Source organism: Zeus faber (assembly GCF_960531495.2).
Source record: "Zeus faber genome assembly, chromosome: 14".
In the NCBI taxonomy this organism is placed as follows: Eukaryota; Metazoa; Chordata; class Actinopteri; order Zeiformes; family Zeidae; genus Zeus; species Zeus faber.
The window spans coordinates 29,283,015-29,301,756 of record NC_137200.1 but is presented as its reverse complement, the minus strand read 5'-3'; the positions used below and the strand labels follow the sequence as shown (position 1 = coordinate 29,301,756).

At 37.7% G+C, this 18,742-nt stretch overlaps 1 protein-coding gene across 3 annotated transcripts in view; it reads left to right on the top strand.

The window, feature by feature from the left end:
- Window positions 1–4,639: 4,639 nt before the first annotated feature.
- Window positions 4,640–18,742, top strand: part of siah2l (seven in absentia homolog 2-like) — a 39,977-nt gene continuing 25,874 nt past the window's right edge. For all 3 annotated transcript variants that reach the window (XR_013844501.1, XR_013844502.1, XM_080013996.1), the window contains exon 1: window positions 4,640–5,469. Coding sequence is in view for 1 of the 3 variants with exons in the window: in XM_080013996.1 (XP_079870122.1) it covers window positions 5,080–5,469 (390 nt within the window). In the remaining 2 variants the exon portion in view is untranslated. The remainder of the gene's footprint in view (window positions 5,470–18,742) is intronic.

The window sequence follows — 18,742 nt, the reverse complement described above, 5'->3', positions numbered from 1 at the left end:
TTTAAAGATGAAACACGTGTCTACAGACATAAATGACTTAATGAATGAATGTAAATCACTTCATTAAAAAAGACATTTGCTTTCGAAACGTACTGGAGTAAAAGTCTAAAGACTTTGAAAATGAATATAGTTAAGTGGGTACATATACTTGAAAAATGTACTTAGGTATTGGTAAAGTAAACTTAAGTCAATCCAGTATTCACGAAACTAAGTCCCATCGCAACGGGAAGCAGTGGGGAGACGCACGGAGCGCACGCTCTTTTTATTTTCTGTTTGTTTCGTTCTATTTGGAAACAGAGGAAGATAAAAACATCCAAACCCAAAATAAAAACAGGGCCTGACTTTCTGTTTGGCAGCCAAGGCATCGCTCCGTCCCCGTTGCGCACATTCAGTAAAAGTCACGGCGGGATTGTTTTCAGCTGGAATCTCCAAACGCATACATGCGCAGGCCGCAGCTGTCGAAGTGTTAGACTGGGAGGACACCTTCCTCTGGACGGGAAGTAATCAGCAGGGTTGGCGATTGAGACTTTGAGTCAAGAATCTTTAGCCTTTGTCTCTTTTTTCTCTCCATCTTATTCTTCCTCTTCTTACATCTCATACTGACGATTCACATACTTACAATGTACAATACTGATCCTCCAAAACACACACACACACACACACACACGCACACACACACACACACACGCTCCTCCCCCAATGAAAAACACAAACTTCCTCTTCTATTTCCTGTTCTTGGTGACAGCAAAAGGATTTCCGCTGCCACTGAAATGAAAAGGCATATCTACACTTCAAACGATGAGACGTTTCAAACGCAACCAATTAAATTGGCACAACTGGTGCAATGTCCCAGAAGTATATAGGAAATGAGGTGGGTGAAATGGGAAATGCATATCGAAAACAGATCAAGAATAAATTCTGTTGGTACAGCTGAAGTTTGTTATGACAGAGCCAGAGATGTGCTGTTTGCTTCAATGGGTGCATCATTAATATTATTATTATTAGTATTATTATTATTGTTGTTGTTGTTGTTGTTATTATTATTATTATTGTTGTTATTATTATTATTATTATTATTATTATTCTTGTTATTATTATTATTATTATTGTTGTTGTTGTTGTTTTTATTATTATTATTGTTATTATTATTATTATTGTTGTTGTTATTATTATTATTATTATTATTGTTGTTATTATTATTATTGTTGTTGTTTTTATTATTATTATTGTTGTTATTATTATTATTATTATTGTTGTTGTTGTTGTTATTATTATTATTATTGTTATTCTTATTCTTATTCTTATTCTTATTCTTATTATCATTATTATTATTGTAGTAGGGCTTTTTTATAAATGTGAAAACTGAAGGGGCTTTCAGCATTTGAAAGGGGAGAGATTGTCCGCCTCATCAGGTTATGTGTAAGATGTTTCGCCCACACTGTTGCCTCTGATAAGGTTGCCCAACACTTTGAGGGAAAGGAGATTAACTGATTTCGGGCAAGTCTTTCAAATGTTTCACCAATGTCCATGTTGGGGTTCAATTCCCCTTCCCAGAATTATAATCAACTTATAGACAAGGAGAGGACATCGAGACTTTCCGAAGAAAGCGTTTGTGATACCTGTTGGATTGGGGTCCGACAGGGAAGACCACTCGATGCGAAACCTAAAAACGGGGGGGTCATCCAACTGTCCGCTGCGTTTTCGTATTCGGTGTAAAACCAGTTTAGGCTTAAACTACCGCTGTCATTCTGGTGTAAGGGGGAAACGCTCTGTGTGGTTCGTATCTTTTAAACCCATCACGATCGTCTCATGCGGTGCTAAGCCCGGGATGCAGCAAAACGGCCTTGGGTGGGAACTTGTTTTGGTGGAAGCTTTGCGCGTGGGGGGGACGAGCCCTGGCATTAAAATGGTTAAATCCCTGCCAAAAAAAACACACAAAAAAACAGTAAAAGACGTATGTCGACCATGTGATACGACTTTTAACGAGGAAAGAAAACACAAACATCACTCGATCATCGGTGTCCTAGCCTGGCATGGCCACACCGATCTCCACGCTCGGTTTGAGCGCGGGAGGTTCGCTTCACGTGGGGACTTTGAAAAGGGCGACACGCAGAAGGGAGCGGGGCGCCCACTGAGATGGTCGGCCATGGCCGGCTTCGTACCGACAACCTACATCCAGCGAGTCAGACTGAGCTGGTTCTAAAGAGCGAGTCAAGATGTGTGCGCGTTTGCGTGCGTGTGTTGAATGAGTCCTGGGATATTGTGAGATAAGGTCTAATAGAATCCATACGGCATCAATAAATATAATCAATTCGACAGAATAAAAAACAGATATTCTCAAATATGCAGTTATAGCTTTTTCACTTTTTTGGTCGTTTGCGAGAGAAACCAACAGGAAACAAAGACGTCAGTGAATCGACATTTTGACATTTTTCCATTCAAAGTTTTACTTTTATCCATCAAAATCTTAACATTGACAATAAAGGCTGGTTTTAGAAAATTATGTTTTTGAGTATAATTTCCAGGTCAATGCGCAAGTATTGTTTTTTTTATTAAGAATAATTGTCATTTTAACACTTTTAACATTTAAGGGAAATAAACATTGTTTTCATTTCAAAGTTTTACAATTTTTTTTCAGTCAAATTCTTTTTTCATCTTTTTTACTGCGCACACATGGTTACGTCACACGTGACGTTTTAGGACGTGTTTAGATTGTGATTGGCTGGGAGCCTGTCAATCAAACACGCGGCAGCCAGTCAGTCGGTCGCCGCCACGTTGCGGGGGCGGGCAAAACGTTGTGACTCTTCGGGGCATTGAAAACCTAGAACACAGCGACGCCTGGTGGTCGCCAGCGGTTATAACAGCCGCCTCAGCTGCAGCGCGGACTGAAGACGTTCAGAACCAGAACCAGAACCAGAACCAGAACCAGAAACAGAACCAGATTCAGAATGAGAACCAGAATCAGAATGAGAACCAGAATGAGAATGAGAATCAGAACGAGAATCAGAATCAGAATTACAATCAGAAACAGAACCAGAATCAGAAGGAGAATGAGAATCAGAACCAGAATCATAATATTCTTTATTGCCAAGTAAGTTTACACGAACGAGGAATTTGTCTTGGTGTTGGTTTTTTTAAATAAAGCTGCACAGTTTGTGCAGGAATGTGCAAATGTTCAGTATAAAGTGTAACAGTATGTGCAATGTTCACGGATAAAGTCCAGAAGAATGAGGAATGTGCGTTAATGTAATGCATTGACATAGCCATTCAGTTGAAGGCGTACAGTACCGTGTACAGGAGCGTATACAGGCGCGTGTACAGGAGCGTGTACAGGAGCGTGTACAGGACCGTGTACAGGACCGTGTACAGGACCGTGTAGTGTCTATGGGGGGTGAGGGTCTGTTTCAGTGGGGGGTCCTGGGCCTTGTTGATGAGGCCATTTGCAGACGGGTAGAAACTGTTCTTGTGGCGAGAGGTTTTGGTCTGGCTGGAGCAGCCTCCTGCCAGAGGGAAGTGTTTCCAACAGTTTGTGTCCGGGGTGGGAAGGGTCAGCCACCACCTTACCTGCACGCCTCAGGGTCCTGGAGGCGTACAGGTCCTGGAGGCGTACAGGTCCTGGAGAGATGGTAGATTGCAGAAAATTACCTTCTCAGCAGAGTGAATGACACGCTGCAGTCTGCCCTTGTCCTTGGTGGTTGCAGCAGCGTAGCAGATGGTGATGGAGGTGAGAACGGACTCAATGATGGAGGTGTAGAAGTGCACCATCATCGTCTCTGGTGTGTTGAACTTCCTCAGCTGCCGCATGAAGTACGTCCTCTGCTGGGCTTTCCTGACGATGGAGCTGATGTTCAGCTCCCACTTGAGGTCCTGGGAGAGGATGGTTCCCAGGAAGCGGCAGGACTCCACGGAGCCGACTGGGGAGTCACACAGGGTGATGGGGCCGTGTTCTTTCTGGAGTCCACAACCACCCACCGACTGTAGACGTTCACGTCATCGTTTCAACCTATATGTGCACAATAAAAACCTCTCAAAAAAAGTTCTCTCTTCAAATGTGAACGGGAAGTGTGATTACGCAATGAGAAAATTAAAAACATTTCTTCATCGGTGATTTGGGAAATAAGTGTGATACGGGGCACAGACAAAAGGACAAAGTATCATAGGGGGACGGCGGCGTAGTGGTTGTAGAATTGTATTTATTACCAGGTTTGTATTTAGAAAAGTTATAAAGGAATTATTAAATATTATTTCCCTTTTCACGTGTGGACTCAATATTCTATCTACTCTTCTGCTATTCATTATCTATCCTACGTCTGTCTATTATTATTTACTGGTTTATGAGACATAAATAGGCAAGGCAGGTAATTTGGTATTTGTACAACTCATTTCATACACAAAAGGTTTACATAAGCCATGAAATACATATTATATATATATAATTAAAAAACATAAAGAAAAAAATACACAGAATAGACAGACATAGACTGTTATGCTAATATTCATATATTCCTCTGATAATACAGAGATGGATAATAATTCAAAGCCAAGTATCAATAGCGGGGCGCGGTGACGTCACGGTGGGACAGGGCCGAAAACTTTCAAACCGTAATGCAGATTTTTAAACTCTGCACAAAAATTAATTAATTCGTTAAAATTCGTGGAAGCCGGAGCGCACTCAAATTATCTTCGTTATTCTCGGTTTACAATTCAATATGGGCGCGTTTGTCTCTTTTCTGTATCCGTTTCCCCCATCTACGTTGAGTCTATTGTTTTAAATCTTAAATAATATTTGTACTTATGAATGCTCAGATATTTTCTGTGATATGTTTTCATAATGACGACCGTCTTAATTGTTGTCGATTTTTAAATATTTATATGCAAAAAAAAACCAAAAACAAAAAAAAGACAAAAACAAAAAGCATTCGCAGCATTTCCGGTGTTTCCGTGATCGCAACTCGAGCCAAGCGCCGCCTCCAGCGCCGCCTCCAGCGCCCTGCGGCGACACCGCCATCCCCGTGAAACGAGCATCGATGCGTCGCTACCACAAGGAGCCCCGTCCCGAGTGCGGGTAGTCGAGCTGACATGAGCCGTCCATCCTCGGCGGGAGGCGGAAGCGGAGTCGGGGCGGGAAAGGCCGGCGGAGGGAAGCACGGAGCGTCGGGGGGAGGCGGAGGCGGTGCGGCGGCGGCGGCTGCGGTAGGCGGCTCGGTGTCCGGAGCCCCGTCAACCGCGGCGACACTGCCCCCCGGCGACCTGCCCGGGCAGCCGTCGGAACTCACGGCGTTGTTCGAGTGCCCGGTATGCTTCGACTACGTCCTACCGCCCATTCTGCAGTGCCAGGCCGGACACCTGGTCTGCAACCAGTGCCGCCAGAAGCTGAGCTGCTGCCCGAACTGCCGGGGCCCTCTCACCCCGAGCATCCGGAACCTGGCCATGGAGAAGGTGGCGACGACCCTGCTGTTCCCCTGCAAGGTAGGTCCGTACAGCCCCCGGTGCGACTCCATGTCCACGGCAAGACGTCAACGTTTCAAAGAGGATACAAGTCAACAGCCCAGCTCAAGACAGGCACCAGTTAAGACAGCTAAACGTTAAGACAGGCATTAGTAAAGACAGCTATAAGTTAAGACAGGCATTAGTAAAGACAGCTATAAGTTAAAACAGGCATTAGTAAAGACAGCTATAAGTTAAGACAGGCATTAGTAAAGACAGCTATAAGTTAAGACAGGCACTAGTAAAGACAGCTTTAAGTTAAGACAGGCATTAGTAAAGACAGCTATAAGTTAAGACAGGCACTAGTAAAGACAGCTTTAAGTTAAGACAGGCATTAGTAAAGACAGCTAAACGTTAAGACAGGCATTAGTAAAGACAGCTATAAGTTAAGACAGGCATTAGTAAAGACAGCTATAAGTTAAGACAGGCATTAGTAAAGACAGCTTTAAGTTAAGACAGGCATTAGTAAAGACAGCTATAAGTTAAGACAGGCACCAGTTAAGACAGCTATAAGTTAAGACAGGCACTAGTAAAGACAGCTATAAGTTAAGACAGGCATTAGTAAAGACAGCTATAAGTTAAGACAGGCATTAGTAAAGACAGCTATAAGTTAAAACAGGCATTAGTAAAGACAGCTATAAGTTAAAACAGGCACTAGTAAAGACAGCTATAAGTTAAGACAGGCACTAGTAAAGACAGCTATAAGTTAAGACAGGCATTAGTAAAGGCAGCTATAAGTTAAAACAGCTATAAGTTAAGACAGCTATAAGTTAAAACAGGCATTAGTAAAGACAGCTATAAGTTAGACAGGCATTAGTAAAGACAGCTATAAGTTAAGACAGGCATTAGTAAAGACAGCTATAAGTTAAGACAGGCACTAGTAAAGACAGCTATAAGTTAAGACAGGCACTAGTAAAGACAGCTATAAGTTAAAACAGCTATAAGTTAAGACAGCTATAAGTTAAGACAGGCATTAGTAAAGACAGCTATAAGTTAAGACAGGCACTAGTAAAGACAGCTATAAGTTAAGACAGGCATTAGTAAAGACAGCTATAAGTTAAGACAGGCATTAGTAAAGACAGCTATAAGTTAAGACAGGCACCAGTTAAGACAGCTATAAGTTAAGACAGGCACTAGTAAAGACAGCTATAAGTTAAGACAGGCATTAGTAAAGACAGCTATAAGTTAAGACAGGCATTAGTAAAGACAGCTATAAGTTAAGACAGCTATAAGTTAAGACAGGCATTAGTAAAGACAGCTATAAGTTAAGACAGGCATTAGTAAAGACAGCTATAAGTTAAGACAGCTATAAGTTAAGACAGGCATTAGTAAAGACAGCTATAAGTTAAGACAGGCATTAGTAAAGACAGCTATAAGTTAAGACAGCTATAAGTTAAGACAGCTATAAGTTAAGACAGGCACTAGTAAAGACAGCTATAAGTTAAGACAGGCACTAGTAAAGACAGCTATAAGTTAAGACAGGCACCAGTTAAGACAGCTAAACGTTAAGACAGGCACTAGTAAAGACAGCTATAAGTTAAGACAGGCATTAGTAAAGACAGCTATAAGTTAAGACAGGCACTTGTAAAGACAGCTATAAGTTAAGACAGGCACTAGTAAAGACAGCTATAAGTTAAGACAGGCATTAGTAAAGACAGCTATAAGTTAAGACAGGCACTAGTAAAGACAGCTATAAGTTAAGACAGGCATTAGTAAAGACAGCTATAAGTTAAGACAGGCACTAGTAAAGACAGCTATAAGTTAAGACAGGCACTAGTAAAGACAGCTATAAGTTAAGACAGGCATTAGTAAAGACAGCTATAAGTTAAAACAGGCATTAGTAAAGACAGCTATAAGTTAAGACAGGCGCTAGTATAGACAGCTATAAGTTAAGACAGGCATTAGTAAAGACAGCTATAAGTTAAGACAGGCACTAGTAAAGACAGCTATAAGTTAAGACAGGCACTAGTAAAGACAGCTATAAGTTAAGACAGGCACTAGTAAAGACAGCTATTAGTTAAAACAGCTATAAGTTAAGACAGCTATAAGTTAAGACAGGCATTAGTAAAGACAGCTATAAGTTAAAACAGCTATAAGTTAAGACAGCTATAAGTTAAGACAGGCACTAGTAAAGACAGCTATAAGTTAAGACAGGCACTAGTAAAGACAGCTATAAGTTAAGACAGGCACTAGTCACGACAGCTATAAGTTAAGACAGGCATTAGTAAAGACAGCTATAAGTCAAAACAGGCATTAGTAAAGACAGCTATAAGTTAAGACAGGCACTAGTATAGACAGCTTTAAGTTAAGACAGGCATTAGTAAAGACAGCTATAAGTTAAGACAGGCACTAGTAAAGACAGCTATAAGTTAAGACAGGCACTAGTAAAGACAGCTATAAGTTAAGACAGGCACTAGTAAAGACAGCTATTAGTTAAAACAGCTATAAGTTAAGACAGCTATAAGTTAAGACAGGCATTAGTAAAGACAGCTATAAGTTAAAACAACTATAAGTTAAGACAGCTATAAGTTAAGACAGGCATTAGTAAAGACAGCTATAAGTTAAGACAGGCACTAGTAAAGACAGCTATAAGTTAAGACAGGCACTAGTAACGACAGCTATAAGTTAAGACAGGCATTAGTAAAGACAGCTATAAGTTAAAACAGGCATTTGTAAAGACAGCTATAAGTTAAGACAGGCACTAGTATAGACAGCTATAAGTTAAGACAGGCATTAGTAAAGACAGCTATAAGTTAAGACAGGCACTAGTAAAGACAGCTAAACGTTAAGACAGGCACTAGTACAGACAGCTATAAGTTAAGACAGGCATTAGTAAAGACAGCTATAAGTAAAGACAGGCACCAGTTAAGACAGCTATAAGTTAAGACAGGCATTAGTAAAGACAGCTATAAGTTAAGACAGGCATTAGTAAAGACAGCTATAAGTTAAGACAGGCACCAGTTAATACAGCTAAATGTTAAGACAGGCATTAGTAAAGACAGCTATAAGTTAAGACAGGCATTAGTAAAGACAGCTATAAGTAAAGACAGCTATAAGTTAAGACAGGCACCAGTTAAGACAGCTAAACGTTAAGACAGGCACTAGTAAAGACAGCTATAAGTTAAAACAGGCACTAGTAAAGACAGCTATAAGTTAAGACAGGCACTAGTAAAGACAGCTATAAGTTAAAACAGCTATAAGTTAAGACAGCTATAAGTTAAGACAGGCATTAGTAAAGACAGCTATAAGTTAAGACAGGCACTAGTAAAGACAGCTATAAGTTAAGACAGGCATTAGTAAAGACAGCTATAAGTTAAGACAGGCATTAGTAAAGACAGCTATAAGTTAAGACAGGCACCAGTTAAGACAGCTATAAGTTAAGACAGGCACTAGTAAAGACAGCTATAAGTTAAGACAGGCATTAGTAAAGACAGCTATAAGTTAAGACAGGCACTAGTAAAGACAGCTATAAGTTAAGACAGGCATTAGTAAAGACAGCTATAAGTTAAGACAGGCATTAGTAAAGACAGCTATAAGTTAAGACAGGCACTAGTAAAGACAGCTATAAGTTAAGACAGGCACCAGTTAAGACAGCTAAACGTTAAGACAGGCACTAGTAAAGACAGCTATAAGTTAAGACAGGCATTAGTAAAGACAGCTATAAGTTAAGACAGGCACTTGTAAAGACAGCTATAAGTTAAGACAGGCACTAGTAAAGACAGCTATAAGTTAAGACAGGCATTAGTAAAGACAGCTATAAGTTAAGACAGGCACTAGTAAAGACAGCTATAAGTTAAGACAGGCATTAGTAAAGACAGCTATAAGTTAAGACAGGCACTAGTAAAGACAGCTATAAGTTAAGACAGGCATTAGTAAAGACAGCTATAAGTTAAAACAGGCATTAGTAAAGACAGCTATAAGTTAAGACAGGCGCTAGTATAGACAGCTATAAGTTAAGACAGGCATTAGTAAAGACAGCTATAAGTTAAGACAGGCACTAGTAAAGACAGCTATAAGTTAAGACAGGCACTAGTAAAGACAGCTATAAGTTAAGACAGGCACTAGTAAAGACAGCTATTAGTTAAAACAGCTATAAGTTAAGACAGCTATAAGTTAAGACAGGCATTAGTAAAGACAGCTATAAGTTAAAACAGCTATAAGTTAAGACAGCTATAAGTTAAGACAGGCACTAGTAAAGACAGCTATAAGTTAAGACAGGCACTAGTAAAGACAGCTATAAGTTAAGACAGGTACTAGTCACGACAGCTATAAGTTAAGACAGGCATTAGTAAAGACAGCTATAAGTTAAAACAGGCATTAGTAAAGACAGCTATAAGTTAAGACAGGCACTAGTATAGACAGCTATAAGTTAAGACAGGCATTAGTAAAGACAGCTATAAGTTAAGACAGGCACTAGTAAAGACAGCTATAAGTTAAGACAGGCACTAGTAAAGACAGCTATAAGTTAAGACAGGCACTAGTAAAGACAGCTATTAGTTAAAACAGCTATAAGTTAAGACAGCTATAAGTTAAGACAGGCATTAGTAAAGACAGCTATAAGTTAAAACAACTATAAGTTAAGACAGCTATAAGTTAAGACAGGCATTAGTAAAGACAGCTATAAGTTAAGACAGGCACTAGTAAAGACAGCTATAAGTTAAGACAGGCACTAGTAACGACAGCTATAAGTTAAGACAGGCATTAGTAAAGACAGCTATAAGTTAAAACAGGCATTAGTAAAGACAGCTATAAGTTAAGACAGGCACTAGTATAGACAGCTATAAGTTAAGACAGGCATTAGTAAAGACAGCTATAAGTTAAGACAGGCACTAGTAAAGACAGCTAAACGTTAAGACAGGCACTAGTACAGACAGCTATAAGTTAAGACAGGCATTAGTAAAGACAGCTATAAGTTAAGACAGGCATTAGTAAAGACAGCTATAAGTTAAGACAGGCACTAGTAAAGACAGCTATAAGTTAAGACAGGCACCAGTTAAGACAGCTAAACGTTAAGACAGGCACTAGTAAAGACAGCTATAAGTTAAGACAGGCATTAGTAAAGACAGCTATAATTTAAGACAGGCACTAGTAAAGACAGCTATAAGTTAAGACAGGCACTAGTAAAGACAGCTATAAGTTAAGACAGGCATTAGTAAAGACAGCTATAAGTTAAGACAGGCACTAGTAAAGACAGCTATAAGTTAAGACAGGCATTAGTAAAGACAGCTATAAGTTAAGACAGGCACTAGTAAAGACAGCTATAAGTTAAGACAGGCACTAGTAAAGACAGCTATAAGTTAAGACAGGCATTAGTAAAGACAGCTATAAGTTAAAACAGGCATTAGTAAAGACAGCTATAAGTTAAGACAGGCACTAGTATAGACAGCTATAAGTTAAGACAGGCATTAGTAAAGACAGCTATAAGTTAAGACAGGCACTAGTAAAGACAGCTATAAGTTAAGACAGGCACTAGTAAAGACAGCTATAAGTTAAGACAGGCACTAGTAAAGACAGCTATTAGTTAAAACAGCTATAAGTTAAGACAGCTATAAGTTAAGACAGGCATTAGTAAAGACAGCTATAAGTTAAAACAGCTATAAGTTAAGACAGCTATAAGTTAAGACAGGCATTAGTAAAGACAGCTATAAGTTAAGACAGGCACTAGTAAAGACAGCTATAAGTTAAGACAGGCACTAGTAACGACAGCTATAAGTTAAGACAGGCACTAGTAAAGACAGCTATAAGTTAAGACAGGCACTAGTAAAGACAGCTATAAGTTAAAACAGGCATTAGTAAAGACAGCTAAACGTTAAGACAGGCACTAGTAAAGACAGCTATAAGTTAAGACAGGCATTAGTAAAGACAGCTATAAGTTAAGACAGGCACCAGTTAAGACAGCTAAACGTTAAGACAGGCACTAGTAAAGACAGCTATAAGTTAAGACAGGCATTAGTAAAGACAGCTATAAGTTTAGACAGGCATTAGTAAAGACAGCTATAAGTTAAGACAGGCACTAGTAAAGACAGCTATAAGTTAAGACAGGCATTAGTAAAGACAGCTATAAGTTAAGACAGGCATTAGTAAAGACAGCTATAAGTTAAGACAGGCATTAGTAAAGACAGCTATAAGTTAAAACAGGCATTAGTAAAGACAGCTATAAGTTAAAACAGGCATTAGTAAAGACAGCTATAAGTTAAAACAGGCATTAGTAAAGACAGCTATAAGTTAAGACAGGCATTAGTAAAGACAGCTATAAGTTAAGACAGGCACTAGTAAAGACAGCTATAAGTTAAGACAGGCACTAGTAAAGACAGCTATAAGTTAAGACAGGCACTAGTGAAGACAGCTATAAGTTAAGACAGGCATTAGTAAAGACAGCTATAAGTTAAAACAGGCATTAGTAAAGACAGCTATAAGTTAAAACAGGCATTAGTAAAGACAGCTATAAGTTAAGACAGGCATTAGTAAAGACAGCTATAAGTTAAGACAGGCATTAGTAAAGACAGCTATAAGTTAAGACACCTATAAGTTAAGACAGGCATTAGTAAAGACAGCTATAAGTTAAGACAGGCACCAGTTAAGACAGCTAAACGTTAAGACAGGCATTAGTAAAGACAGCTATAAGTAAAGACAGGCTTTAGTAAAGACAGCTATAAGTTAAGACAGGCATTAGTAAAGACAGCTATAAGTTAAGACAGGCACTAGTAAAGACAGCTATAAGTTAAGACAGGCACTAGTAAAGACAGCTATAAGTTAAGACAGGCATTAGTAAAGACAGCTATAAGTTAAAGCAGGCATTAGTAAAGACAGCTATAAGTTAAAGCAGGCACTAGTATAGACAGCTATAAGTTAAGACAGGCATTAGTAAAGACAGCTATAAGTTAAGACAGGCACTAGTAAAGACAGCTATAAATTAAGACAGGCATTAGTAAAGACAGCTATAAGTTAAAACAGCTATAAGTTAAGACAGGCATTAGTAAAGACAGCTATAAGTTAAGACAGGCACTAGTAAAGACAGCTATAAGTTAAAACAGCTATAAGTTAAGACAGGCATTAGTAAAGACAGCTATAAGTTAAAACAGGCACTAGTAAAGAGAGCTATATGTTAAAACAGGCATTAGTAAAGACAGCTATAATTTAAGACAGGCACTAGTAAAGACAGCTATAAGTTAAGACAGGCACTAGTAAAGACAGCTATAAGTTAAGACAGGCACTAGTAAAGACAGCTATAAGTTAAAACAGACACTAGTAAAGACAGCTATAAGTTAAAACAGACACTAGTAAAGACAGCTATAAGTTAAAACAGACACTAGTAAAGACAGCTATAAGTTTAGACAGGCGCTAGTAAAGACAGCTATAAGTTAAGACAGCTATAAGTTAAGACAGGCATTAGTAAAGACAGCTATAAGTTAAAACAGCTATAAGTTAAGACAGGCATTAGTAAAGACAGCTATAAGTTAAGACAGGCATTAGTAAAGACAGCTATCAGTTAAGACAGGCATTAGTAAAGACAGCTATAAGTTAAAATAGCTATAAGTTAAGACAGCTATAAGTTAAAACAGGCATTAGTAAAGACAGCTATAAGTTAAAACCGGCATTAGTAAAGACAGCTATAAGTTAAAACAGCTATAAGTTAAAACAGGCATTAGTAAAGACAGCTATGAGTTAAAACAGCTATAAGTTAAGACAGCTATAAGTTAAAACAGGCACTAGTAAAGACAGCTATAAGTTAAAACAGGCATTAGTAAAGACAGCTATAAGGTACGACAGGCACTAGTAAAGACAGCTATAAGTTAAGACAGGCACTAGTAAAGACAGCTATAAGTTAAGACAGGCATTAGTAAAGACAGCTATAAGTTAAGACAGGCACTAGTAAAGACAGCTATAAGTTAAGACAGGCACTAGTAAAGACAGCTATAAGTCAAAACAGCTATAAGTTAAGACAGGCATTAGTAAAGTCAGCTATAAGTTAAAACAGGCACTAGTAAAGACAGCTATAAGTTAAGACAGGCACTAGTAAAGACAGCTATAAGTTAAGACAGGCACTAGTAAAGACAGCTATAAGTTAAGACAGGCACTAGTAAAGACAGCTATAAGTTAAGACAGGCATTCGTAAAGACAGCTATAAGTTAAAACAGCTATAAGTTAAGACAGCTATAAGTTAAGACAGGCATTAGTAAAGACAGCTATAAGTTAAAACAGCTATAAGTTAAGACAGGCATTAGTAAAGACAGCTATAAGTTAAGACAGGCACTAGTAAAGACAGCTATAAGTTAAGACAGCTATAAGTTAAGACAGGCATTAGTAAAGACAGCTATAAGTTAAAACAGCTATAAGTTAAGACAGGCATTAGTAAAGACAGCTATAAGTTAAGACAGGCATTAGTAAAGACAGCTATAAGTTAAAATAGCTATAAGTTAAGACAGCTATAAGTTAAAACAGGCATTAGTAAAGACAGCTATAAGTTAAAACCGGCATTAGTAAAGACAGCTATAAGTTAAAACAGGCATTAGTAAAGACAGCTATAAGGTATGACAGGCATTAGTAAAGACAGCTATAAGTTAAGACAGGCACTAGTAAAGACAGCTATAAGTTAAGACAAGCATTAGTAAAGACAGCTATAAGTTAAGACAGGCACTAGTAAAGACAGCTATAAGTTAAGACAGGCACTAGTAAAGACAGCTATAAGTCAAAACAGCTATAAGTTAAGACAGGCATTAGTAAAGTCAGCTATAAGTTAAAACAGGCACTAGTAAAGACAGCTATAAGTTAAGACAGGCACTAGTAAAGACAGCTATAAGTTAAGACAGGCACTAGTAAAGACAGCTATAAGTTAAGACAGGCACTAGTAAAGACAGCTATAAGTTAAGACAGGCATTCGTAAAGACAGCTATAAGTTAAAACAGCTATAAGTTAAGACAGCTATAAGTTAAGACAGGCATTAGTAAAGACAGCTATAAGTTAAAACAGCTATAAGTTAAGACAGGCATTAGTAAAGACAGCTATAAGTTAAGACAGGCACTAGTAAAGACAGCTATAAGTTAAGACAGCTATAAGTTAAGACAGGCATTAGTAAAGACAGCTATAAGTTAAAACAGCTATAAGTTAAGACAGGCATTAGTAAAGACAGCTATAAGTTAAGACAGGCATTAGTAAAGACAGCTATAAGTTAAAATAGCTATAAGTTAAGACAGCTATAAGTTAAAACAGGCATTAGTAAAGACAGCTATAAGTTAAAACCGGCATTAGTAAAGACAGCTATAAGTTAAAACAGGCATTAGTAAAGACAGCTATAAGGTATGACAGGCATTAGTAAAGACAGCTATAAGTTAAGACAGGCACTAGTAAAGACAGCTATAAGTTAAGACAAGCATTAGTAAAGACAGCTAAACGTTAAGAAGTCAGGCAAGAATTAAAACAGCTATGAATAGAGACAGGCATAAGTTAAGACAGCTATAAGTTAAAACAGCTATAAGTTAAGACAGCTATAAGTTAAAACAGGCATTAGTAAAGACAGCTATAAGTAAAGACAGGCACTTGTAAAGACAGCTATAAGTTAAAACAGGCATTAGTAAAGACAGCTATAAGTTAAGACAGGCATTAGGAAAGACAGCTATAAGTTAAGACAGGCACTAGTAAAGACAGTTATAAGTTAAGACAGGCATTAGTTAAGACAGCTATAAGTTAAGACAGGCATTAGTAAAGACAGCTATAAGTTAAGACAGGCACTAGTAAAGACAGCTATAAGTTAAGACAGGCACTAGTAAAGACAGCTATAAGTTAAGACAGGCACTAGTAAAGACAGCTATAAGTTAAGACAGGCACTAGTAAAGACAGCTATAAGTTAAGACAGGCACTAGTAAAGACAGCTATAAGTTAAGACAGCTATAAGTTAAGACAGTTATAAGTTAAGACAGGCACTAGTAAAGACAGCTATAAGTTAAGACAGGCACTAGTAAAGACAGCTATAAGTTAAGACAGGCACTCGTAAAGACAGCTATAAGTTAAAACAGACACTAGTAAAGACAGCTATAAGTTAAGACAGGCACTAGTAAAGACAGCTATAAGTTAAGACAGGCACTAGTAAAGACAGCTATAAGTTTAGACAGGCACTAGTAAAGACAGCTATAAGTTAAGACAGGCACTCGTAAAGACAGCTATAAGTTAAAACAGACACTAGTAAAGACAGCTATAAGTTAAGACAGGCACTAGTAAAGACAGCTATAAGTTAAGACAGGCACTAGTAAAGACAGCTATAAGTTAAGACAGGCACTAGTAAAGACAGCTATAAGTTAAGACAGGCACTAGTAAAGACAGCTATAAGTTAAAACAGACACTAGTAAAGACAGCTATAAGTTAAAACAGACACTAGTAAAGACAGCTATAAGTTAAAACAGACACTAGTAAAGACAGCTATAAGTTTAGACAGGCACTAGTAAAGACAGCTATAAGTTAAGACAGGCACTAGTAAAGACAGCTATAAGTTAAGACAGGCACTAGTAAAGACAGCTATAAGTTAAGACAGGCACTAGTAAAGACAGCTATAAGTTAAGACAGGCACTAGTAAAGACAGCTATAAGTTAAAACAGACACTAGTAAAGACAGCTATAAGTTAAGACAGGCACTAGTAAAGACAGCTATAAGTTAAGACAGGCACTAGTAAAGACAGCTATAAGTTAAGACAGACACTAGTAAAGACAGCTATAAGTTAAGACAGGCACTAGTAAAGACAGCTATAAGTTAAGACAGGCACTAGTAAAGACAGCTATAAGTTAAAACAGGCATTAGTAAAGACAGCTATGAGTTAAAACAGGCATTAGTAAAAACAGGCATTAGTAAAGACAGCTATAAGTTAAAACAGGCATTAGTAAAGACAGCTATAAGTTAAAACAGGCATTAGTAAAGACAGCTATAAGTTAAAACAGGCATTAGTAAAGACAGCTATAAGTTAAGACAGCTATAAGTTAAGACAGCTATAAGTTAAGACAGGCACTAGTAAAGACAGCTATAAGTTAAGACAGCTATAAGTTAAGACAGCTATAAGTTAAGACAGGCACTAGTAAAGACAGCTATAAGTTAAGACAGGCACTCGTAAAGACAGCTATAAGTTAAAACAGACACTAGTAAAGACAGCTATAAGTTAAGACAGGCACTAGTAAAGACAGCTAAACGTTAAGACAGGCACTAGTAAAGACAGCTATAAGTTAAGACAGGCACTCGTAAAGACAGCTATAAGTTAAAACAGACACTAGTAAAGACAGCTATAAGTTAAGACAGGCACTAGTAAAGACAGCTAAACGTTAAGACAGGCATTAGTAAAGACAGCTATAAGTTAAGACAGGCACTAGTATAGACAGCTATAAGTTAAAACAGACACTAGTAAAGACAGCTATAAGTTAAGACAGGCATTAGTAAAGACAGCTATAAGTTAAGACAGACACTAGTAAAGACAGCTATAAGTTAAGACAGGCATTAGTAAAGACAGCTATAAGTTAAAACAGACACTAGTAAAGACAGCTATAAGTTAAAACAGACACTAGTAAAGACAGCTATAAGTTAAGACAGGCACTAGTAAAGACAGCTATAAGTTAAGACAGGCACTAGTAAAGACAGCTATAAGTTAAAACAGACACTAGTAAAGACAGCTATAAGTTAACACAGGCATTAGTAAAGACAGCTATAAGTTAAAACAGACACTAGTAAAGACAGCTATAAGTTAAGACAGGCACTAGTAAAGACAGCTATAAGTTAAGACAGGCACTAGTAAAGACAGCTATAAGTTAAGACAGGCACTAGTAAAGACAGTTATAAGTTAAAACAGACACTAGTAAAGACAGCTATAAGTTAAGACAGGCACTAGTAAAGACAGCTATAAGTTAAAACAGACACTAGTAAAGACAGCTATAAGTTAAGACAGGCACTAGTAAAGACAGCTATAAGTTAAGACAGGCACCAGTAAAGACAGCTATAAGTTAAAACAGCTATAAGTTAAGACAGGCATTAGTAAAGACAGCTATAAGTTAAGACAGGCATTAGTAAAGACAGCTATATGTTAAGACAGGCATTAGTAAAGACAGCTATAAGTTAAGACAGGCATTAGTAAAGACAGCTATAAGTTAAGACAGGCATTAGTAAAGACAGCTATAAGTTAAGACAGGCACTAGTAAAGACAGCTATAAGTTAAGACAGGCATTAGTAAAGACAGCTATAAGTTAAGACAGGCACTAGTAAAGACAGCTATAAGTTAAGACAGGCACTAGTATAGACAGCTATAAGTTAAGACAGGCACTAGTAAAGACAGCTATAAGTTAAAACAGACACTAGTAAAGACAGCTATAAGTTAAAACAGGCACTAGTAAAGACAGCTATAAGTTAAGACAGGCACTAGTAAAGACAGCTATAAGTTAAGACAGACACTAGTAAAGACAGCTATAAATTAAGACAGACACTAGTAAAGACAGCTATAAGTTAAGACAGGCACTAGTAAAGACAGCTATAAGTTAAGACAGACACTAGTAAAGACAGCTATAAATTAAGACAGACACTAGTAAAGACAGCTATAAGTTAAGACAGGCACTAGTAAAGACAGCTATAAGTTAAGACAGGCACTAGTAAAGACAGCTATAAGTTAAAACAGGCATTAGTAAAGACAGCTATAAGTTAAAACAGGCATTAGTAAAAACAGGCATTAGTAAAGACAGCTATAAGTTAAAACAGACACTAGTAAAGACAGCTATAAATTAAGACAGACACTAGTAAAGACAGCTATAAGTTAAGACAGACACTAGTAAAGACAGCTATAAGTTAAGACAGGCACTAGTAAAGACAGCTATAAGTTAAGACAGGCACTAGTAAAGACAGCTATAAGTTAAGACAGGCACTAGTAAAGACAGCTATAAGTTAAAACAGGCATTAGTAAAGACAGCTATAAGTTAAAACAGGCATTAGTAAAAACAGGCATTAGTAAAGACAGCTATAAGTTAAAACAGGCATTAGTAAAGACAGCTATAAGTTAAAACAGGCATTAGTAAAGACAGCTATAAGTTAAAACAGGCATTAGTAAAGACAGCTATAAGTTAAAACAGGCATTAGTAAAGACAGCTATAAGTTAAAACAGGCATTAGTAAAGACAGCTATAAGTTAAGACAGCTATAAGTTAAGACAGCTATAAGTTAAGACAGGCACTAGTAAAGACAACTATAAGTTAAGACAGCTATAAGTTAAGACAGGCACTAGTAAAGACAGCTATAAGTTA